At 35.4% G+C, this 19,703-nt stretch overlaps 1 protein-coding gene across 1 annotated transcript in view; it reads right to left on the bottom strand.

The window, feature by feature from the left end:
• Positions 1-531: 531 nt before the first annotated feature.
• Positions 532-19,703, bottom strand: part of LOC108551553 (probable G-protein coupled receptor 158) — a 254,840-nt gene continuing 235,668 nt past the window's right edge. The window contains exons 9-13 of the mRNA XM_017905767.1: positions 15,236-15,374; positions 11,961-12,066; positions 10,064-10,225; positions 1,401-1,641; positions 532-854 (exon numbers count right to left, since the gene is read on the bottom strand). Of these exons, the coding sequence (XP_017761256.1) occupies positions 532-854; positions 1,401-1,641; positions 10,064-10,225; positions 11,961-12,066; positions 15,236-15,374 (971 nt within the window). The remainder of the gene's footprint in view (positions 855-1,400; positions 1,642-10,063; positions 10,226-11,960; positions 12,067-15,235; positions 15,375-19,703) is intronic.

The raw sequence follows: 19,703 nt of genomic DNA on the forward strand, positions 1-19,703 counted from the left end.
CTTTCTAGAAATAACGTACCAGATGGTGTAGGAAAAGAGAGGACAGAGAGGGCTATTCAGGAAGGTACCGAACGAAGGAAGAAAATACAACAAAAACGAGATTAAATTAAAACAAAAACAGTACTGATTATGCTTCCCACGTTATTTTTAACAATATTTAAACCTTCGATCCTAGAGGAACATAAAAATTCCAGTTTGAGAGCTGCCACCAGGGAATTTCTCTTCCGTTGGCAACAAGTTCTAGTTACTTTTACTGAAGAAAAATTTAATTCCACCACCGATTTAATTTTAAATCCGTGGCAGAGTGCTCAAAAAATAAAAAGAGAAGGAGGGAGTAAAAACGAGAGTGAAATTAAAAATTGGAGATAAAGTTCCACTAATACGCAGTTACGGAAAGAAACGAGCACCAAATTCCCTAGCATTGCACTTTCTCGAACAGCATGTTAGACAGCCAGGTCACTTCACGCTCCACGTTATGTCCAAGTAACTAGAAGACTTAAATTCAAACAGCTCACAGAACCAGACCCATCTTTAAACCGTGACTTCCTCAGAGAACGTGTTTTTATCGTCCAGATTGATGACTATAGCGTGCGTCCTCGCGTGGCCAGATTTGCTCTTGCTCTTGTCTCGCTCCCTAACCTCACTTTCTCTGTCATCGTGCTTCGTTTCCGTTGCGACGTCCTCGGTAGCCGGCTTGCCGGAAGTGGAGACTGCCACGTCGCTGGTCCTCGTTGACTTCTTCGTTTCTATGGAAACGAACACCTCGGCCTCCTTCGAGGAGCCCTGATCCTTGCTTCTGATCCCATTCTTCTCCAGGCAAGCTTGACACCTCTTCTCCTCCTTAATCTCTCCACCTGATAACACGTTCATTCGTCCGCGTGTCACGTGATTTGTTCGAAGTTTTTCGCGCGGGACAGTGGAACAGAGAGTGCAGGGTTCTCTTTGTGAATGGAGAGAGGCGCGAAAGATGCTTGGTGAGATTGAGGTTAGGTCGTACGTCTTGCGTTAGAAATGAATCGCTAATTGAAACAAAATGTCAAGCGGAATACACACTTGGTGTGAGAGATATCGGAGGTTAGGAATTTCGTGTTGTACAGGTCGATGCAAAAATGGAACGCTCATTTCTGTTATGGCAAATAGATACATTTTTCTAATTATAAAATTCGATCTTCTATGAGATACGTTTATTATTTTAGATTTAAAGGATTTTTGGGCATTGAAATATTTGTGATGTCACTTTTGAATTGCCTTGTACGAAATTTTCAAATTAATAAATTTAAATTGTTGAAAGGTGGATTATGTTTGTAATTAGGATATTTGGACTCTCCTGTGTATTTTGTATTGTATTTTGTTGCGAGAGTAGAGTATGCAAGTAGTTGTCTGTGAAAAGATTTGATTACCTTTTGGGCCAGCTTCGCTTTTGTATGACCCCCCAACATCCGTTTCAGCGATTGTCATAGATCCGTTAAGATCGTTCAGTCTCATGCTGGAGGAGATAGCCTGAATCGTTGATACCTGTGTTTCCACGCGACTCGCGACTTCCTGCATTGCCACGAGCTTGTTCACCAGGTGATGATTACCGAGCAAAACATTTTTCTCCTTCAGAACTTCCAGCTGGTTGATGAGTCGACGGAATTCCTCCTGAAAATTCGTATAGAAAGAAAGGAAGATTTTAACAACAATAAACCTTCTAACTGGTAAAGAAAATTTTAGTGGAAAATATATAGGGAATGTGAAGAAAGGATGAGGGAAAGGACAGACTATTTACAAATTTAAATCTTCCATTTTTTAAAATATTCAAACCATACAATTTAGGTCATTAATTATGATTTATAAATTCTCTAGAAAGTGAATTCTAGGGGATATAAAATCACAGTCACAGTTATATTTAGATTTGAAATATTTCCTAGACTAGTAACTTATCCTTACGTATACTTTAATGTTTTTCTGCAGAGATTAATTGTTATTATATTTAAGTCATTTCCAATATTTCAATAGCATGGTACTCCAAATGAAAATTTATTGATTTAGAGTGGAGAAAAAATTCACATAATCGAAAATTGGAAAATATTTTTTTCCGTAAGAGAATTTGGTCATTTTGCATTTTTTATATGACCTTACACATTTTCTCAATCATTTCCCAATCATTTGGCCTAAAAATAATTCAGTTACTATCTATTAATTTAAATAGCTTTACCACTCGCGCCAGTGTAATCACTCGATGCCTTTAAAATCGGGCTTTTTCTCAGGCTTTCTAACTGGATCATGTAAAGCTCGAAGCTTTCACCAGTTTAATTGGCGATGCACAGTTTTCAGTGTAATCGTTAACCCAAATTCTTCGTTCACGATCGTTGAACATGGGGCATACAATTGTTCTTGTCTGCCTTAAAGTTGTAATTGTTGAACAAAAATTGTTTCCCTTCCTCCTCTTTTAAAAATACATAGACAATACGAATATACCTGAAGAAAAATTGGAAATGTTAATAAAATTATACAGGTTTCAAAATTGGACAATTTCTGGAGAAAATAAATAATCCATTTTAGACCATTATTAAATTCCATTAAATTCCATTTTTCAAAAATTAAATTTTGTATAGAAAAAAGGATAACTCTGAATCTTCTCTGTTGAATCACCAATTAGACTAAAATCCAACGTCAAAAATGGAAAATGAGATTTCTGCTGTCATAACCTATAATTCTTTCAGTATGATCTGTTTTACTCTTTCAAAATTGATACATCTGTTTCCAAGTAAATGAACATGAACGAATGAACCATTACAGATTGATATGCAAGTTGGTTCTTCTAGAAAGAAATTCGCCAAGATTCTTCATCGGAGTTTCTAACTTCTATTTACGTAGTGCAGCGACATCTGGTGTAGTAAAACGAAAGTTTTCAGCTTCTTTCCTCTGTGCTTCATTGGAGGCCATGTTGTTCGTTGTTCCTAATTTTATGTAACCTGTTAGTTTCTTTCCACAGTATTCACAGAGAAATTAACCCAAGTTTAACTGCATCAGTAGTAAATCGGATTCTCTAATGTCGATATCATAATTAACGGAGCATAGTGGCCTATTAATCGGCTTTTCGTACAATGGGGCTTGACGGTTCCATGGCTATTAATCGGTATTTGCTTGCATGGTGCTTCGATATATGGTGCGTTTCAGTATACCAGCTAGGCGTAATCGGTTTAGAATAACTTTTTAATTGAAGAAAATAACGCTGCACAGAAAATTACATATGACGCTAACATAACCTCAAATAATATTTTTTCACAATTTGTTTCGTTACTTTCTAGTCGTATAGAATATGGCATTCAGAGGAATTATATCATACGAATGAACTATAGTAATAGAAGTGTCTTATTTTTATGCAATAGGAATATATTATTTTTATAACAATGGAATGTTATAATATTTCATAGTAATAAAAGTGAATTATTTTGATAAATGAATACGAGGACTGTTACTGAATATTGTTTCAAATATATCCTTTCTTCCTAAGCAATATTTTATTTAAAAATTTATAATTATTGCTAAGAGCGGTATTTAAATAAATTTTCTTTTACTACTAGGATAGCAACAATTTCTTCAAGAACTGTGGACTAATTTATTAATGAACTCATTGAGCATTTTCTCCAATTTTTCTCGGTGCTTTAAAAAGCTGACTTCTGTTTCAGAGTTCCTTTTTCTCTTTTGGTTTCCTCTAAATTATCTCATGCGTGTCATGAAACCTTCGCCACAAGTCTCGGAGTACTTATTGCAATATTTCAAAGACACTTATAAAATAAGAAAATTTACAAATGAGCAGCACCATGATGAAAATTCTCAGTAACGTAGCAACGATTTCTAAAAATTTATACTGAATAGAAATTGTATAAAAAATTATATTCACAATTTCAGTACAATAAACAAAACCAATCATAAAAAAATTAATTTAGTCAAAAATAAAAATATTATTATAAAAGAAAAATATAAATAATAAATAAATCTTTATAAATATTATAAAAAGATTAATTCAGTCGATATTTGAAAAAAAATTTCTCTTTTTAATAACAATGCCATATATAAAATATGTAGAAATAAATAATTTTGTAGCTCCTATTAATCCCTGTAAACCAAAAGTTGGCAAGCCTGTAGCAAGCTGACGTAATGAGCGTGCAGGCTGCCTAAAAGCAGGGATTTAGTGTCGTGTATACTAAGGTATGAAAGGGGGAGCATCCGACCTGTAGAGTTCGATAACGGCATATTAGTCGGTCCTGTGAAAGCGGAGCCGCAATTAATAGAGGATCAAGTGGTAGCAGGCTCAATAGGCTTTCACCCCTGCACGCCTTTGGCCAAAGGAAGTCACTAAAGCGTTCTACCGGTGCAAACGGATGGGTGTGAAGTTTACCCGTTGCATTTTGCGCGTCTGCTTCCCAGGAACACGGATACCCTTGGTACCAAATGAATCATACAGTAATCTGGCTATTAACACACCAATTTTTGAATTCTTATTAACCTACCCGGACTATCCTCTATATTATTTTAGATATGAAAGCTTTGTAACAATTGGAATAATACCTATTGCAATAAAGATCTAGGGATTTTTTTGTTAAGTAAAGAATTATCGAGACTTCCTCAGAATCATAATTATATTGGGATAAGAATCTAGAAGCTTTATTTTAATAATAAAAATACCATGGACTGTTATAATATTTTTAGAAAAGAAAATCGCAAATCGGCAAATGCCAATGCAGGATCTTGTTTTAGAAAAACAAATCGAAAATCGACTGATACTCATACAAAAAGCTATATCTAGAAACGAGCTAGCTGAGTTGCGTGGTTTTTACAGGGGGTCAAACGCAAATCTGCGGAATCGTAATCCTCATAGAGAGCGAATCGCGAATCGGTAAGCGTCCTTACAATAATGGACACCTTTTTGCCCAAAAATGTAATACGTGAATGAAAATTCAGAGGCTTTTAGAAACGAGGAGATGAATATTAGGGAGATTTTTCTAATACCACAATTAAAGGAAAAGTGGTTTTTAATTTTTCTACGCAGCATTGCGAAGGTAACCAAAAGCATGAAATCAGCAAGGTTAGTCTCATGCATGCGGATGCCTGTGATCGAGGTAGTGAAACGAGCGTTACAAATTACATCCGTCAGAGGCAACACTCTGCAACGAACGTGTCAAACGGTAGGCTATAATCAGTAGTCAAATGTCAAAGCAGCCGAGTTTCACAGACCATGCCTTTCAGGTCGACGCAATTTTCCCGGCTTTTTGCCAACGCCCTGGCAATCTTGGCCGCTGCAAAAGCTTTCACGGATGACATTTGTACGTCGCGGACGGCCATTTTCGCGCGCCACCTTTTGTCTGGGCCAACACGACCGAGTTTGGCTTTGAGAAATTCCCTGAAATCAGCAAGATGCAACTTCCAGTTCGCCGATCGCGATTACAGGATAACGTTTGCACGAACGCGAGACCCATTAACTTGACTAATACAGGTTATGTTCAAATCACGAAGTTTTTCTTTCGTCAGACACAGACGAAACATAAATTACGAAGAGGTTAGGTTTGAATCAAATATGGTGTACGTGCTTTAACAGTTCCTATAGAGGTTATGTAGCTAACCATACATTATGTGTACGTTCATATGAATTATGTGTAAGTTGCACAGAAGTAAAATATAGGTTATGTAATGTTTCCTATAGATTGTGCGAATATTATGAATTATGTGAAGGTTATGTATATTATTTTATGGACTATCTAAGTATTATAAACAGGAATTATGTGAAAGTTATGTATATGTAAAATATAGGTTATGTACCATTTTTTATGGACTACCTATTATAAACATGGATTACGTGAAGGTTATATAATATGTAAAATATAGGTTATGTATGGCTTTCTGTGGATTATATAGATATGAATATGCATTGTGCGAAGATTATACATAGGCGAAGTATAGGTTATGCATAATTTTCTACAAATTATGTGAAGATTATGAAGATGTATCAAGTGAAGGTTATATATAGGTTCAGCTTATAAACTTCTGAAACATAATTCGTGTATGGGTTTTTGGAGCTATGAATAGCTTGTACATTAAATATGATTACCTACATATATATTAAAGATGTACAGATATATAATATGGAGGACACTGAAAAACACCTTGAAGTTTCCGAAGAGTCGTCAATGGAAGTTCGCGTCTACTTACTCATGACTTCCCAACGACGATACCGACGGATAAGACAAAACGGCGCACGCTGAATTGAGTCCTTTAATAAGCTTATGGGGTATTAGGTTGGGTTTACTAGTATAACTTTCATAGCCTCCTTAACCGTCTCTTAGAAACTTCATTAGGATGATCTGCTTGTTAAGCGGATTTCCTGTAAGGTTACACTTTACGGGGCCCATGAAAAGAAACAATTATTTTTAACGATGATCTCTGTACACGATATCACAACTGATGGGACTAATATCGACTTGACGAGCAAGAAGCTAACCTAAAAATAAATCTAACATCTGTTTCTTGTCTCGTTATTTTATTACATGATAAATATCCCATTCAAAACATTGTTGTACATTTGTCGTATTTATGTATAAATTGACAAACATTAGGTTAAGTTAAGTTAGGTTAAGTTAGGTTAGGTTAAGTCCGAAAGCTGTGAGTAGACGAGGTTAGGTTTGAAAGACAGGATTTGGAGAGGTTAGGGTTGAGAGACAAAGTCAGATGAGGTTAGGTTTGAAAGACAAAGTTAGATGAGATTAGGTTCGAAAGACAAGATTAAATTAGGTTAGATTTCAAAGCCTTCGCTGAAATAGGTGCTGCAAAATGCACTCTCATCGTTTATGCAATGCATATTCGACACTGGAGATTAAGGTTAGGGTTCCGATGACCAAAATTATCGCGAATGGAAAAAGCGGCACCGCAACGGCGTTTAGATTGGATACACATTAATTAGTGAGACCTCTGGGTCCACTCAAGAGAATAGAGCGTTAACACAATGCGGTGTGCTCCGTGCATTATGTTCCGTGCATTATGTGCAGCGTCCATGTTGTTGGACACCTTCCCATCTCAGTTGCGCCATGGTATGTAGGTCATCGTGGCATTTTTGTGGTGGAGATTTCGTTGAAAATCCGACACTACATCCCACTTTTCTCCCAAAAATATACGATGTCTTTGAAAGACATTCTCCATATAGGAAAAAAGAAGACAAAAAAGAATGGATGAGATTTGAAAGATGAGGTTAGGTTAGGCTAGCTTTGAAACATAAAGTTAGATTAGATTAGCTTTAAAACAGGAGGTTAGGTTAGGTTAAGTGTTATAGACGAAGTTAGACTGTATAATCTAATTGGAAATTCTTTGTCTTCCATTAAAACTGAATCATTTCATACGATGTCTTTAAAAGACATTCCCCATATAGGAAAAAAGAAGAAAAAAAAGAATGAATGAGATTTGAAAGATGAGGTTAGGTTAGGTTAGCTTTGAAACATAAAGTTAGATTATATTAGATTTGAAACATAAAGTTAGATTAGATCAGCTTTAAAAGAAGAGGTTAGGTTAGGTTAAGTGTTATAGACGAAGTTAGACTGTATAATCAAATTGGAAATTCTTTGTCTTCCATTAAAACTGAATCATTTTCTTGTAATCGTGACTGTTTTCTATATTTTTTTATATCTACTCGACTTTTAACCCTTAAACCTCGACACGTTTTTAGGTTAGGTCATGGAATCTCTTTCAACTTTGACAGTATCAGCATTTTCATGAAATTCTGCGTTTCGATCGGTTGACTGGAATGGTCGAGAGATGTTAATGACGGTGCTGTGGATTTAGAGGCCGATAATTTCACTCGATTATGGGCAGAATTAACGGCTCACGAATCGTAAATGACGCTCAGATTGTACGAAATGTTGAGCTTGATTATCGACAATCTGTTGAATATATAATTACGAAAATATTCGTTACCAGAGGGCGATGTGAAAGGATGACACGTTTCAATGTGAAATTTCGATTAATCGATTAATACTCATTTGTTATTCACTTGCTGGGTTTGTCATTAACGACGTACAGATTCCAGAACGCGAAAGGTAATCCGTCACACTTTGTTTATTACGTAGGAAATCACAGCGCCTGATATATAGTACCAATACGTGTCAAGAATGTATAGCCATGTGGAAGCTGTAAAATTCGCGTTGAACAAGTCAATAGTGTGACCCAGGTATAAGAGAAAAGTATTGAAAGAAGGTTTTAAGTATTTGAGGAGTGATCGTGTATCGAACGAAAGAGATAGAAAAATAGAGAGAGAGAGAATATTCAGATATTTCGAATAGAAATAAAGTTGAAATTTTTAGTCTAAACTGAGTATCAGAATATTTAAGAAGGAAAAATATAAGAGACCTTGATTGATATTATCAATGATAAAATATAAACTATAATAAAGCAAGCATCATATAATTATTACTTTATTAATAAATTATTTTTCAGTTTAGAATTTTATGAATTATAAAACCTGTCATTAACGTAGCATTTCTACAACTATTGTATAATATAACTCATTGCACATTATACCTCTATATAGTATCACAGTATATTAATATATACTGTACTAGTATAGTAGTATATTGTAGATTAGACAGATACGTAGATTTAATATAGTTTATTAGGATAGATTCTAGTATACAATATAATACTGTAACATGTATATATTAATATTATACCTCTATATAGTATCACAGTATATTAATATATACATGCTACAGTATTACATTGTATACTAGAAACTATCCCAATAAACTCTATTAAATCTATGTATACCATAATCTACAATATACTACTATACTAGTACAGTATATTATAGTATGATTTAACTTCGTGTAATTTATTTGAGCACTTTTTAGTAGCAAGTTTTTTTAAAACAAAAGCATAAAAATATGCAGAATATGTTTTGAAATATTCTACGTCAATTACATTTTGTATAATTAGACAAGGAAAATGTTAACTCAGGTTTTATTAATTCAATCTCACTTGCGAATACTGCAATATTATTTTTGAATCACACTGTAGACTGCTCAGGGAATTATCGTTCCCTGGTCACGAAAATCCGGCGAAAATTTATGTTATATGGAACGAACTAGCGGAAAGAAAGGAGCAGCTGATATCTAAGGATACATACATGCACAGAATCACGCGAACGTGCCATTAAAGGCATATTTTGTCGTCGGCTCGAGTCGCCATGAGAATTTAAATCAGACCCTCCGCACCAAGCTTTCGCAATTGTGGGGCAGCACACGTGTCTCCCTTTTCTATTTCACAGTTTCATATTTCACGTTCAATCGACTTGATACGTGATGCGTGTGAGAGGGAGAAAAATTTGAAAGAAATTATTTAGATTTATTGAATACTTGGTCACTTGCTTTAAATAACCTAACCAATATCACGATCCTAATTTAAGAATAAGTATTTCCGGTATAGCTATTTTCTAGTTCTTTTTTAAATTCTATTTTTATAATCTTGGTATTAATATAATCCTGACATCATAGAATATTTGATAAAATTTTTTTCCTTGTAAATAATATACAATTGATTATATTCATTATGATTACAATCAAGTTCGTTCTTGATCATGTTACCTTTTATTATTTCACAAGCCATGAATCATGAGAACATGAGTGCTAAAACTCCCTATAGTTTTGCACTCGTATTTCCAATACCTTCGACGATGCTGCCCTCTAGTGACGCCCAGGCGTAGCTCACTTTTGACGTCACAGGAAGGTGACATACTTCTTCCAAATAGATTTCCTAATTTGTTTTATACCCTATTACATTTTTAAATAAATTAAATCATGTGATATTTGGTCATCAAATTGATACCGAAAATGATCCTTTCGTATGATTACCTCGAATAACGCTGTGAGTCAGGTAATGAATTCGCCGTGTTAGTAACACCTGTGGGGTATAATTCTCGGACAAGTTGGAGGAGAGGAGATCAGCTTTATTTGGAGTAAAGCTTGGTCCAAGGAAAAGCGCCAGAAGTAGGGATGGAAGTTGGGGAAAGGGGCTGGGTAGATAAAAGTGCTCTTACCGTAGCCCCGTCGCTTTCGTCTGTGAAGTTTCCTTGCTGAAGAGATATTGAGTTCGTCTGGTTACTGGTGCCCGGCGGGCGGCTGCTTTTGCCTAGAAATTTCCCAGTGGCTCCGGACTGTTTCGAGTCCTCCTTGCCTCCGCTACGGAACACTACGTAGGCCTACATTGAACAAAAAAGTTCCAATATTTCTAATACTCCGATTTCTCGAAGCATTTATAAAAATGGCGAAGCTCCGACGAGCGATCGCAGCGCCATTCGGATTACCCGACGTGTTTCACACGAGTTTCCCTATAGCTGGTATCCTAACACTATCAAAAATGAAGTTTAGAATGAACATTATAAAACAAATTTATTTTACAGTAGGAAAATCCCTATTTATCTTGAAATCCCCGTATGCAGTGATGTCCGTTTAAATGTCCACTGGTTAACCTCAACATTTTCTACAATTTCTTGCACGAGTCAAATCTCGACATATAAATGAAGGATGCGAGAAAATACGAGGGATATACAACTCTCACTCTTGCTTATTTACATACAGCAACGTGAACTGCAGCCAGCTTTTCTTGCAATAACCATCTCCGCATAAATGAGCTCAGGCCGCGCTATTTAAGCGGATACCATGTATTTCACATATCCAACACAGCTCTTTTCAGAAATATCACTTTTATTTAGTAAAATTACGTACAACTACTTAAACCGACTTATTTTCCTAGCTCTACATTGGTCCATGAACATCTTAATGCTACTGTGATACGGTAGTAATTATCTAGTGATATTTTAGGGATATTTTCCATGGTGGCGAAATCGAATTAAAGGTTAGTTTTTGATACAGTGGTTTCCATTGGTTCGGACTGACGTTAAACAGAAAATTGCAGAACAAGGTATTAACATAATGACGAATGAGATATAGCGTCGATTTTTCTTCACGTAAATGTTTCCAGTCTAAATAAAATGGCGTTCGACGTCATGTAAATATGCAAGGGCTACGTTGTACTGATACTAAAGGACTACACTTTGAAAGAGAATGTCGCTAAACGGCATGAATATTGAATTTGCTTGGACGTACTCCCGATGTTGCATAACTCCATAGTCTTGCCTAACGCATTCATCTGTCGAATCAATGGCGGCCGGGAATATTAGGTTAGAGGAGCGAAGGGAATTATGAGAAACTGCTTTTGTCCTGCGTTAACGGTATTTGTAGAGGTTTACAATCGTCTCCCGCGAACAAGGAATATTGCCGCTCGTTAGTCCGCTAATTAGTTTGGCTGATGCGATTAATAAGAAATAAACGAGGCATATAACCTCTAACAAATAACAAATAATATCGATATAATGAAATTTATCCACGGCATACTTTTTTCATCGTGAAGCCAAACAACTATATTCAACTACGTATTACTTGTAACACTAATTATTTGTAAATAATTAAAACGCATAATTTAAAAAAGAGTATATATATGTATTTAATAAAAAAAAGAAAAATCGAATATCATTTTCCAATTTAAGGTAATCCCATTAACATAGAATATATGTAGCGGAGTATTTTTTTCATCATCTCTAATTATGAAACACAAGGTGCTTTATATTACTAAATAAAACTACCAACAATTTTGAATTTTAAGAAGTTTTAGAGAAGAAGGAAGCTTGAGGGTTCGTGATTTTTCATCCTGACTATGGCTGGAAATAAATTAGATTACGGCTGTTCGTACAAAACTATGTAAAAAATTTGAAGAGCATCAGTCGTTGCCTTCAAATGATCGACATCCATGCTGTGAGATAAATAAATTTCAATAACTCGCCAAAGGCTTTAGAATTCACGATCCAGCCATCGTCGTTTGTCACGCGCGCAGACCGCATAAACGCGGTGAAAATACAAGAATCGATTCACTCTTACCTTGCTGCCGAATATGAGGCACAACAGCAACGTGACCGTGAGCTGGGTGTGACAAAAAAATATCACGTACAGTAAATCCGGATTGGCTGGCGACTGCAAGAACAACCTGCAAACAGAAAGATTGCGCCCTCTGTGAATGTCTACATAAAGTATAGTTTCTTTCAATGACATGTCAGCGTGTTCTTGGTGACAGGTTATAAAAACATTTTACCTTTGATGTGTGTTATTTGAACTCTTGTTTTTTGATAGCAGTGAGATTACTCGATGGTTAACCTATATTTATTCAAAATTTACAAAGTGATCTTAAACAAGGTTCTGAAGAACTTAACATCATGGGATATTAAAAAAGTTTATTAATCTTACACTTGATTGCAGATTTGCTGTTTAGACATCAGATAGATGTGTTTGGTAGCAGTAGATATTAAAGAAGTTTAGTGATTGCTGATAGGGGTATGGTATTATGATGGTTAACCTATACCTATTCAAGATTTATAAATTGATTTCAAAGAAGTTTCTGAAAGATTTAATAACATTGGTTGTTAAAGAAGTGTATTAGTTGCTCTTTGATAGTACTATGATAGCATAATGGCAAAGTTACACGTGTTCAAGGTTCACAAAGATTAATCTTGGTGAAAGGTTTAGCGTCACAAAGTAGTTTATCAATTTAGCACTTGATTACTGGTCTACTTTCTACATTTCAAGTATATAGTGGTTTAAACTTACTGTAATTTTCTTAATTCTACTTGTAATTCGCACCATTATTTCCTTGTTATGGGAACTTAATTCTGTTGAAAACATAAGTTAAGATCAGTACCATAGACTTAGCCTTAGACTCCTGAATAATCTATGCTGTCATCTGCACAGAATTGGCAGAGATCAGTTTCCTTATCTGGTTAGATGTGCAAATGTAGGATGCTACCAAGGGGACTGTAACGAAGAAGGAATCTTTAGTCCATTAATCTTGGTACCCTTACTGTCCTTCCTGCATACATACATATCTAATCTGGGTACAATACGTTGAGCTAAATTTAGGTTAGGTTAAGTTTCCTGGAATAGATCCCTGACATCTTAATCACTATCATCCAAGCAGAATCCAAACTTCAAATGTTCTACTGTTCCAATATCAAAAATTGTCACTTTTATATCTGTTTCACGACACCACCTGTGAAGTTACTAGCTGTTAATACCGAGAAAGAAATGTTTCAAGGGACCAGGCTGGTTTATTGCTTTCTAACAAGTTGCGTAGGGCAATATAGGAAGACCGGTAACTCTCGTTGTTTGAAAGTTTCGCAACCACCATATGGGTTTTCCTCGGATCTGGCCCGCGGTTATATTACTTCACTGGAGCTCTGCGTCGACTTCACGGCTTCGCGTGTCTCGGCATGATTATGCGCATAATTAAACGCTAAATGAAAACACCTTCAATAGAGAAAGCATGTATCTCGTCATCCTTTACCTTGTAACGCTTTCGATAAAGACTGAGAGCCATTTGACAAAAACAGAGTGCTGCTTAATGACTTTTTTTATGGTGACTTCGGCAATAGAACTGTCGAATAGTCGATGGCAGTTAAACTGTACTTAAATCTTTGTTATATTTAAGTATATATCATAGGAAATTAAGATATCATGGCTATTTAGGAAAGTAACTATAGTTAATGCTGTATTGGAGAATTTTAGGTTATCAAATTATTTCGGATAATTTGAATTGCTTTTGCTACGTGATATTTTAAAGTTACATAGAGTTTTAGAATTATCCAAAGCGAAAAAAATTACTAGATACATAATAAGACAAAAATAATAGGACTGATAATAAAAGTTACTAAATAAAATATAAGATCGTTGAAAAAAATTATTCTGATTACGATTCGATATGGGATTATTTCAGGATTGCTCAGATATTATATAGAATTTTAACATTATTTAAAATTTGACATGATTTTGGGATTATCTAGGGTAGCAAAAAATTACTAGATACTTGATAATTACTGGAATTACTAGGTAATACGTATTACTAGATAATTACTGGAGTTACTAGACCATAAAAATTACTGGATAATTATTAGAATTACTAAATGATAAGAATTACTAGATAATTGCTAGAATTACTAGATGATAAGAATCACGAAAAAATTACCAGATTGAAGGAATCGACCGCACTAATCGTCAAATAACTGCGAGTCAGAAGAGACAAAATGGAGATCCTTCATCTAAAATGTAGGTATAATTGAAGCTTAATAACTGAAATGATTCGATACGATTTTGAAAAGAGAGTCTCTGAAGCGCTTCTCCGGTGAAATTATTTACGCGGAACATGTGCAGTTGTACCGAGATATAATAGCTTCCGGTGTTCTGCTCCAGTTCGCAGCGAACACGGCCGAGTATCAGCGGAATACATTATTAAAATTAACGATTCGAGGGTGGTCGGTTTGCAGCGTTTCGTGGATCCGTTCGACGTATTAAATTCGACGTTTCGCGATGACGTGCCCACCTATTCATTCACACCGTCCGCCATTAACACGTTTGATGGAAAATTATTCGGATTACACGTTGGGGTTTGAAATATATATACATATATAAATAGGAAAGTCGCGATAGTATGAAAAGCTCATGGAAATACCGAAAATCAGTACGTGAGTAAATCGATTGAAAAGCGAAACACGAAATTCCTTTATAGTGCATTTTAGCCTATAACATACTTCCCTATTTTTCTTCTATTTTTATTCGTTTATTTATTCCCTTATTTTACTTTATCTTCCTTTCCTATATTTCTTATTTTTTGGAAAATAGGGAAGTCAAGAGAACGAATTTCCTTTCTAGGAAATTCTCATTGCACTGCTGGTATTACGAGACGAGGTACAAAGGGTATACTGGGGAGAAAGTAATTCTAGGGACCTGAGTGGCTCATAATGACGCCGTTTTACTCCATACAATCGCAGATTTTTCGATCCAGTTTGTTAGAGTTAGTAACTACCACGGATCTTTAAGCACACTTTCAATGCGCCGCTTTTAACTGCACCGTCTAAGCTTTTGAATTTACTCTGTTGACTTTCCAGATAAATTAGTTGAATATGCCGTGTCGCCAAAAAGGATCTTTAAACAAAGGATATCCCTCTTTACTACCGACAAAGAAGAAACTTGTGTTAGATCGTTTTGTATTCTTTCTTGACACCACTCCAAGATTCTAACATTTTCGTTTCTTTGTGTAGATTTATGGGTATAGGTATGAAAGGTGAAATGATCGTGTTCCTTTTACATTTACATCTTCGGATACTTACATAGAGACGTTGAGGAAGACTGAAAGTAGAAATTCGTTGTAAATCGCCATCGAGATGAATCGACTCTCGTTAAATTCCGACGGTGTCTTTCTCACCACGATGCACAGCCTGATGCCCCACATGAGGAACATAACCTCAACTGGAACAAAGTAAAAATTTTCTTTGTTATTATTGTCAGAGTAAAATTCGATTTCACCAATGGTTTCAATTAATGAGGAGTAGGAGATGATTCAAATCATTATTGACCTCTGCAATGTGAACATTATATACACATTACATATATAGAGTCAAAGGAGGGCATAAAAATACTCACACAAAGTCACTGATTATTTAAATAAATAATAATGACATGTATTTAGTATTTAGCATTTAGTATTTAGTATTTAGATATAAAAGATGAGCCTTCGCCGGTTATAAATCGAACGCTAACAATTTTTAACGACTCTTGAACTAATGACGTGTCTCTTGTCTTTCGACGACATGGGTTTTATACTCATTGTGAGCCAAACGAAGAGAGCTCTCGCGATTGGTAGCTGATGGGACCAAGAGTATGTCCTTCCGTGAATAGGAGACCTCCAAAGGAAGAAGGAACTTCCAAGGTCGATGGTGAAGGAAACCCCTTCATCAGGGTGAGACCCTTAGAGTGTCTCTTCCCGAGAGGTGACCGCGGCTGTGTCATCCTCGGTTTAGGAAGGTCAGTTTAGGAAAGTCGGGGTCATTCGAAACCAATGCAATGGCCAGGACTCCTCCAACCCATTGCCAGCCAAGTTCTAAGTGCTGGAGTCCAGTTTCCCTAAATTAGGCTTCTCAATGGCTCCTCATACCCGGTGACCCGAGGTAATAACGAAGTTTAGCAATAATACACAATAATCAAATAAATATAGAAACTCATGAACTGAACATTGAATACTAAGCATTTAGGATTTGGCTGTTAGAAGATAGCAACGGGTCTTCTAGAACTACTCTTTATTACCATCTAAAAGTTAGATACTATTATTCTTAAATGCCGAAAATATTTCACTCGTGTGTAAGACGAGGAGAGGAGATGGCTGGATTAACACGTTAAACACCACGCCGATTTTACGTGCCGTTCCGTTCACGCCACAGTTAGCCCTGTTCATGCGGGCCCTTTTGGGCCCTAAGGACTGCCGAGGTCTGAACGGAAAGTCTAGCGCCGGTCCCTATGAATCGGCGTAGCGTTTAACGTGTTACCTAGAACCACTAGAAAGACGTGCCACGCACGTCGAGATGCTTTCGTTTCAAAACCGCCAGCGACGTGTACACCACGTCGATAGGCATTCATCGCAGAAATAAAAATGACGTGGGCTGCACGTCGACTAATAACCAGATCGTTCATTTCTCGAGCTACAGTTCCAAAGTGCATGGCTTCGCATAGTGTCATCGATATTTTGAAAATATTTCAGAATCTTTACAGCATCTCGCGGCGTCAATGTGACACCTTACGGCGTATTACACTGTAGCGCACGGCACCGCAACTGTGAATTTATTGGTAGCACAAGTGGTTAAATAATATTAATTCTCGATAGCTGATCGAATTTTACTCTCCTACAGTATTCTCTCGTCTTTCGTATGAAACTGCCCCGTTCGTTTCCTGGTTTGCTCTTTTTAAAGGTGGGCCTCCTTTGTCTATTCTCGGATCAAACGGATCGTTGTTTCGTTTGGGATTCCAATTATCGCAGCTACGTGTTCCTCAATCACGCTGTCTTATCGATAACCGGAGCTCGCTTACTTTTGCACGTATACGAATTTGATAAAATGGTATCGCTGTGTGGCTTCAACGGTTGCCACCTTACGTAACAGAGTATTGATATCCGTGAAAAATAGAACAGGGAAAAGAAAGAAATTGGCTGGGTTCGTAACCCCCTGAAAAGAATTGCTCTACTATAGCAGCACTATCAGATTGCTCTCGGTGGATTGTATGTGACACGGCCATGATATTGCGTAGTCTGAAGGATAAAGAAATCCGAGACCGCTATTTTCCGCGGTTAATTCGCAAACGTGAAATTTCCTACTCGTTTGATGCTTAATCTTAGGGGAAATAATAGAGACTGTTCTTTGACGAGATTATCAGAGACATCTCCCTAATAACACAATTTAATTTACCTCAGTTGCCTATATTTCTTGGAAATACTGCTGACAAGTTCGAAATTTGTTCTATATTTTAAAATTCTTTAATTTCTTAATTCCTGAATTCCTAAATTTCTAGATCGTTTGCTTTCTAACTTTCTAACTTCTGAATTTTCAAATTTCTATATTATTAAATTACTGAATTATTAAATTTCTTAACTTCTAAATTTTCAGATTGTCACATTTCGTAATTTAAAATAATTTTTTAATTAAGAAACGTTTATTCCCGGAATTATTCGTTTTTATTTCATAATAAACTAATTTTCGAATGCTTCGATTTCCACATATTGGAAATTTTATACGTCTGTAGAGATTGCAGATTTTATAATTGATATATGTAAAAGAAAAAGTATTATTAATTTTAATTATGGAATTGTAACATTTTTTGTAATAAAATTGATAGAAATCCATGCTAGCATTAAAATTGCCTTTAAATCTCATGTCACGTTTTATGCAGTTTACCTCTCGTTATTTTCTCCAATCACGGAGGTACATGAAAGCATCGTTGAATAAACTATTCTTCGTTAAATAAAACGATCCGATCGAAAAAGGTTTTCTATTTAGTCGCGATTGTTCGAAATCGTCCATAACTGCGAGTTCATTTATAATTGTACGACTTGTTACTTGCTTTGATTCAGATTCCATTAAAAGGGAACGCATGGTAAACATATCTTTGTCGAATAAAAATTGCAATTCAAACGAGACGTTCCGATGTTTATGCAAATTAATTTAAAATCACGTTTACCACTCTATAACAGGGAACACTTGTATGCAATTTTACATTTTAATTTATCAAACGCGACAATAGAAACGTCTCGTATTCACCGTATAAGAATAACGCCACAAAGAAAAAAGGGAACAAAACCAACTAGTGCCTTCTTTGAGCTTTATTCGCTACCAATTTTCATCGAAATAATATAACCTACATCCATTCATTCAGTCTCCTCGATGATTCTTAATATAAAATTTGTAATATAAATAATTCTCAGCAATTAATTAAATAACTAATTAATTAAATTTCTCTTTATATCAAAAAGTTTTTTTTTTCATTTTTAAAAGAAATTTTTTAATTTTCCTCGATAGAAATGTAGTTTACGTTATTTAGATAAATTTTTATCTTCTCCATCATCTAGTCTTTTCGATGATTCTTAATATAAAATTTGTAATATAAATAATTCTCAGCAATTAATTAAATAACTAATTAATTAAATTTCTTTTTATACCAAGAAGCTTTTTTTCATTTCTAAAAGAAATTTTTTAATTTTCCTCGATAGAAATGTAGTTTACGTTATTTAGATAAATTTGTATCTTCTCGATAAAAATTCTAAAGTCTTAAATTATCGTTTACTAATTTGCGAATAAAACGCGATCGAGTAACATGAATGCAGGTTTCCAGTTCGTACTAGGATTATGAACGTTGTTAGATATTCTTCGCCCAAAATTCCCTAGGGAGTATTCTAACACCTGTCATCTGCAATCCAACCATGTTATTCTACGCACGTTTAGCCCAGACCCAAAAGGAGGAAGAAGGTTATGAATGGAGCAGTGACAGCAGGCAACAGGGGCAGAAACAGCCTCAGAAAAGGTTGTTTTTCCTCATCAAGAAAGTTCTCGCGCTAATGCGTCTACGAAAAATGCGCTGGCCTGGAAAGACGAAAAAGCTTGGCAACTTTTAGAGAGGCTAAACACGGAAATAGCTATGTGCAGGAACCATATCGAAGCCAGATGTGCTGCTTACATTAAGAACATTGAATTAGACTGAGTTTTCGAAGCGACGCAACGTATCAAAGAAGGAATTTTTAAAAATTGACTAGAATATTAGGTACCTGCATATCCATCTTTTTTATCATATGCTGGATAGTTAGGTGTTTAAAACAACTGAAAGGTGTTTTTATGACAAAGGAGATGATGAGATAAACGCGTGAATATGAGGATCAAAGATAATATTTTCGAGGCTTTTATCAAAATGAATCTATATATCACTGTGATATTTTCTAAATATTCAAATAGATATGCAATACAATTATAAATTAATATATATTATTTCAGTCTAATTTATTATTAGAAAACAGAATTATAATATATTTACTAATAAACGCCGTCGAAAATTGCCAACCTAACCTCAAAATAGCACCAACTGATTATGCAGGACGTGTAATTTCTCTTCTCAAAAAATTACTAAATTACTTGAAAATAAAAATGAAGCTCGAATATATATGATAAGAACAACACACACACATATGTGTACATATATTTAAACGTATATCACTTATTATGATTACTACTTTTGCCGCGTGAGAGCAGTCACTGCAAAGTATCC

Source organism: Eufriesea mexicana, unplaced genomic scaffold (assembly GCF_001483705.2).
Source record: "Eufriesea mexicana isolate 0111107269 unplaced genomic scaffold, ASM148370v2 scaffold4545, whole genome shotgun sequence".
Lineage (NCBI taxonomy): Eukaryota > Metazoa > Arthropoda > Insecta > Hymenoptera > Apidae > Eufriesea > Eufriesea mexicana.